General features: G+C 35.4%; 1 protein-coding gene across 1 annotated transcript; it reads right to left on the bottom strand.

Annotated features, from left to right (window-relative positions):
• Positions 1-970: 970 nt before the first annotated feature.
• LOC123559515 (uncharacterized) lies at positions 971-4,739 on the bottom strand. Its single transcript, XM_053552606.1, has 2 exons — positions 4,392-4,739; positions 971-2,014 (listed from the first exon to the last, which is right to left on the bottom strand). The coding sequence occupies exons 1-2, from the start codon at positions 4,603-4,605 to the stop codon at positions 1,161-1,163; spliced, it is 1,068 nt and encodes a 355-aa protein (XP_053408581.1). The 5' UTR covers positions 4,606-4,739; the 3' UTR covers positions 971-1,160.
• Positions 4,740-4,968: the final 229 nt, after the last annotated feature.

Genomic DNA, 4,968 nt, shown 5'->3' with positions numbered 1-4,968 from the left:
AAGAACAGTGGAAAAGGGGCATAATTTTGTAAAAATGAAAAACAGGGTTGTGGAACCTGCACAGTGCTTATCAGCTCATGACAGTGGACAAGTGTGTGAAGTTTCAATCCATTCCTATCAGTGGGTACTGAGATACCAGAGATACCAGCCTACATATAAGAATTTAACTAAAGCTGCTAAGGGCATACTTTTGTAAAACGCATAGTAGAGTTATTGAACCTTTGCACTGCATTTCATATCATGACAGTGAACAAGTGTGTTAAGTTTCAATCCTTTCCCATTAACGGATACTGAGATACCAGCTTACATACAAAAACTTGAAGAGTATTCAGTTACTACAACAAACCTACTTTGAAGTAAATTTTTCAGGGGGCGTAGGTTCAAGCCTCACTGGGACCAACTTTTTTGCCTTTATTCTTTAGAATACATATTGTGGGAAAATGTAGGTAGGTTTTACTTCTGCCCCAAGGTTATTTTCGAATGAAGTATACAAAATTTAAAACAATCCCACAGGACTCAACGTTAATTTTTCAATGTTCGAGTCAGAATTCTATCTCTTTAATTCCTTTGATTTGAAGCACACTAGAAAAAAATTGTATTTACAGTTTTATTTTGTGTTTTATAATTGTTTACCAATAGTTTGATGTTTCTTTTATTAAAATTAATTGTAAAATGAATTCTCTGATAACGTTTTTGACAGTGTCCATCACTTCGAAATTTGTCTTTGCTTGAGGTTGAGGAAATATCATGAATTATACAAAATTTATAAAAACGGCACGGTAAAAGTTGTTTAAACTTTGCATACATGTCTCTCACTGGATACATAACATTGCTATAACATTGTTTTGAACATTTGAAATATTTACTTAGGGGGTCATATGTATTTTAGGACACTTTGGGCCTCTACTCTAAATGTAAGGTTTTCAGTGCCTTCTATAAGACTGAACAGCAAATAACAAGCAACTACAAATATTGGAGTTACTGTAATACAAAATGAAATGTTCTTTGAATTTCAAATTTACATCAATTATTCCTAAGAACATTAAACACATGCTATTAAATCATGTTGGCAATTCTGTTCTTGTGCCACATTTGCATTTACTAGTATTCATACAGGTATATCATGCAAACTCTTGTCCTTGTGCTTTAACTGTTAACCTTTAATCTTTAACAGACGGCTTTTTGGCCAACAAATAAACAACAATATCCAATGTCCCATTTTCCATAAACCCTGCATTAGCAAGATTGGTCAGTGTCATAAAATTCTCGTGTCCCATTAGTTGTCCATCCAAAAACTCACAGTCTTTCATCTTTAAACGAAAAGGCGGTCTTCCTACCTTGCCAGTACATTTTAAGAAAACAACTGCACTCACACAGCATGAACTGTAATTATTATTTCTGGGAAATCTGGGATAGATAGACAATGTCAGACATTTCTCATCTCTTTTAACCACATGTACGGAAACTTGGAATCCGATATCCCAAATTGTAACTATGTTACTAAATCTTGGCTCCAGTTCATCTAAAGAATTTATGTTTGGTTTGAATCTAATGATCGAACCTCTGACTTCCGAGATTGAAGGTTGCAACGGCTCTGGTAAGTTTTTGTCCAGATATAACTTAACCAGTTCTGTGCGCGTCTCTTCCAAAGTTTCACCTTGCTGTTTCAAAATATCCTTGTGAATTTGTAGTAGTGTCTCCGTATCACTCACACCAACTGTTGTAGATTCTATTTTCTTCAGTCCTACATCTGACAGCCGTGTTGCACACACTTTCCTCAGGCTCTGGAATTTATGCCGAGTTGCTAATCCGTGACAAAACATCACCTCTTGCGTTGACGGTCGGTCATTTATTAGGTGGGAATTGAGGAACCGCTTGCATTCTTTGATCAAAGATTTCACATCATATTCATCTGCCAAAGGTAGGACTTTATATACATTTCTTTTGCCTATCTTCTTCTTGGATTTTGGATAAATGCAGTGGAGAAACTCTTTGAAGTCTGCATACTTTTTACCTATGAAAATGTAATAATAAACAAAATTAGCTGGGCAAAAGTTTTAATCACAACATTAATTTTGTATGAGCGTATATTTTATACCCCCCTTCGAAGAAGGAGGGGTATATTGTTTTGCAGATGTCGGTCGGTCCGTCCGTAGACCAGTTAACTCAAGGATGTTTGGGCCTAGGACCATGAAAGTTGATCATGACCAACAGATGACCCCTATTGATTTTTAGGTCAGTAGGTCAAAGGTCAAGGTCATAGTGACCCGGAACAGTTAAACCATTTCAGGACAATAACTTGATAACTCTTGGGTCTAGAAGCACGAAACTTAATAGGGAGGTTGAGCAGATGACCCCTATTGATTTTGAGATCAGTAGGTCAAAGGTCAAGGTCACATTGACCCAGAATATGTCTACGGTTTCCGGATGATAACTCAAGAACGTTTGGGACTAGGATAAATAATTACATGCTAAAGATCAGGTTTGGTGAAATAAGTTGGCTCTGAGAAGTCCAAGTGGAACCCTTTGAATAAACTTGACAGATGACTCTACAGATCAAATTTGACGAAGACCCTATTAGACAGTTTATGAGATGCCTGTAACGGATTTTTCTATTTTTTGGCTCTGGCAGCCCCTAAAAGGAGCCAAGCGGTACCATTTGAACAAATTTGAGTGAGGATCATACAAAGATGCTACAGATCGTATGCTTCAGATCAAGTACAGTGCAAGTGGTTCAAGAGAAGAAGTCTTTTAAAGCCTTTTCTATTTTTAGCTCTGGCAGACACTTACAGGTGCCAAGCAGGATATTTTATGAACAAATTTGAGAGAAAACTATACAAAGACACTACAGACCAAGTTTGATGAAGATCTATCAGATCAGATAAAATCAAAGTAGATCTATCAAATCCATATAAAACTTCAATGAAACCTCAAAGTTTTGTTGATTATAGCATTGTCTGGGGCACGTGCAGTCAAAAATCTAATTTGACTTCTGAAATAGTGTGATATTTCTAAAGTCACTATATTAATCGTTTTACCAAAGAGCTTGCAAATGCAGCTCTCTGATTGGTCAGTTAGAACATGAATACAACATGTGAGCAAAAGTCATGTGCGAATTAATAATTACGTGAAGGGCTTAGGCTCAGGACATGCTTTTTACTTAAGGGAGATAATTCGAAAATGGGGTCAGCTAGAGTTATTGGTCCTAGTTACTGCACTTTCTTTCAATGACCTCTATGTTTGTGTGAAGTATAAAGTCATTTCATCTTATATGTTTCAAGTTATGTTCCGGACAAGTTTTTTACAAAAAGGGAGATAATTCAAAAATGGGACCACCTAGAATTATGGTTCCTATCACTGCACTTCCTCACAATGAGCTCTATCATTGTAATTGCCTTCAATACTTTTTGAGTCATGCTCCAGACAAGAAGTGTGTACGGACGGACAGAGCCCCCCCCCCCCCCCCTCCAACTCACACACACCATACATACACTCCTTCGGGGAGCATAATAAAAGCCGATGAAGCGTAATAGCATAAAAACAAAAAATCACCAGAGGGGAGGTTTCAAAATATTTTACAAGAACCTTAAATTCGTAGCGCAAGAAATGGACTAGCTAACGGTTTTAGGCACAGGGATCCGTCACGTGCTATGAATTTTTTATTGATAGACATTTAAATGTTTTTTTTTAATAAACTTCAAGAATTTATTTGTAAAAGAAATCACACATAAAACATAACATAAAGAAACTCAAACTTATTTACTCTTTATATTATGTTTTAAGTGTGATTTTTTTTTTACAAATGAGTTCTTAGAATTTCATTTAAAAGTCTATCATAGCACGTGACGGATCCCTGTGTTTCTTTGGCAAAAAAGACACCAGGGGCGTATTCATAAAACATCTTAAGTATAAGTTTTGACTTAAGTTGAAGATTTTACTTACGTTTGTGGTGATTTCAGCTTAAGTCTAAGTAAAAAACTTAAATCCTATTTATAAAACAGCTTAAGTGAAAAAACAAAATGGCGTCGTGAGTACGATTAAAGTGTTGTTTTTCAGATAAAAGCACTTTAAACATAATTGTGCATGTTAATTGTATCTGTCTGAAATCAATGTTGTTGTTTTTTTTTTAAAAAATATTTTCGTCCACAATAAAAGCCAAGAATTACTTATTAAGTTGTTCTATGAATAACAAATATACTTAAGGAAAATAAATTTCTTAACTAAATAATACTTAAGTAAATAATCAGTTTATTATACTTAAGATGCTTTATGAATACGGCCCCAGATCTACATATACTTGTTCCGAACAATTTGCAATACTTTATATATGAGACATGAGGGGCGGTTTCAAAACACTTTATTTGAACCTTTTAAAATAATACTTTCCCTACCTGGCAACGGCACTTCCTTTTCGTCCCGTTCTCGGAAGCTGGTCCCAAACATAGCTTCAAACACGGGAGATTCCATGGCTAATATTGCCTTTGTCGCATGGAGGTGCTGGCCTTCCACAATAAATGTTACATCGTCCCGCCATGTCTTCTTGGTGAAATCGTAACAAATTCCCGCTTCTTCGTCCTCCTCTTCACTTTCAAAAGAATTTTCCATTTTTGTTTTTGTTCAAGGCTTAAGAAAGAACTTTGTATTTACAAGTTCTTCAGCTAAACGAATCTTAAAATCTAGCGAATTTAGGCTATGCTGTAGTTATTGATAAACTTAAAGTAGATTTACAACTTGTTGATCACTTCTATTTATAGAAAATGATTTCATAAAATGATTTTCGGAAAACCCGAAACTACAAGTACAGTGGCGTAGTCAGGTGGTTGTGATCACACGCAATTTGATTTTTACTTGCTGTGCTTTCCTACTTATGGTTTGAGCTAGATGATATCTATCCCAATTTTCAGCATTGAATCTTGTAAAATGAACTGTATAGATCTATTATAGAATGGCAATTTTGAACTTAAATTT

Source organism: Mercenaria mercenaria, chromosome 10 (assembly GCF_021730395.1).
Source record: "Mercenaria mercenaria strain notata chromosome 10, MADL_Memer_1, whole genome shotgun sequence".
Taxonomy (NCBI): domain Eukaryota; kingdom Metazoa; phylum Mollusca; class Bivalvia; order Venerida; family Veneridae; genus Mercenaria; species Mercenaria mercenaria.
This window is presented reverse-complemented; position numbering and strand designations above follow the sequence as displayed.

Bases quoted from the DNA above. Each gene is read 5' to 3' on its own strand.
- LOC123559515 (XM_053552606.1), bottom strand. From the start codon at position 4,605: ATGGAAAATTCTTTTGAAAGTGAAGAGGAGGACGAAGAAGCGGGAATT. The intron at 2,015-4,391 runs GTAGGGAAAGTA...ACATTTTCATAG, and splicing joins AAAGGAAGTGCCGTTGCCAG to GTAAAAAGTATGCAGACTTC.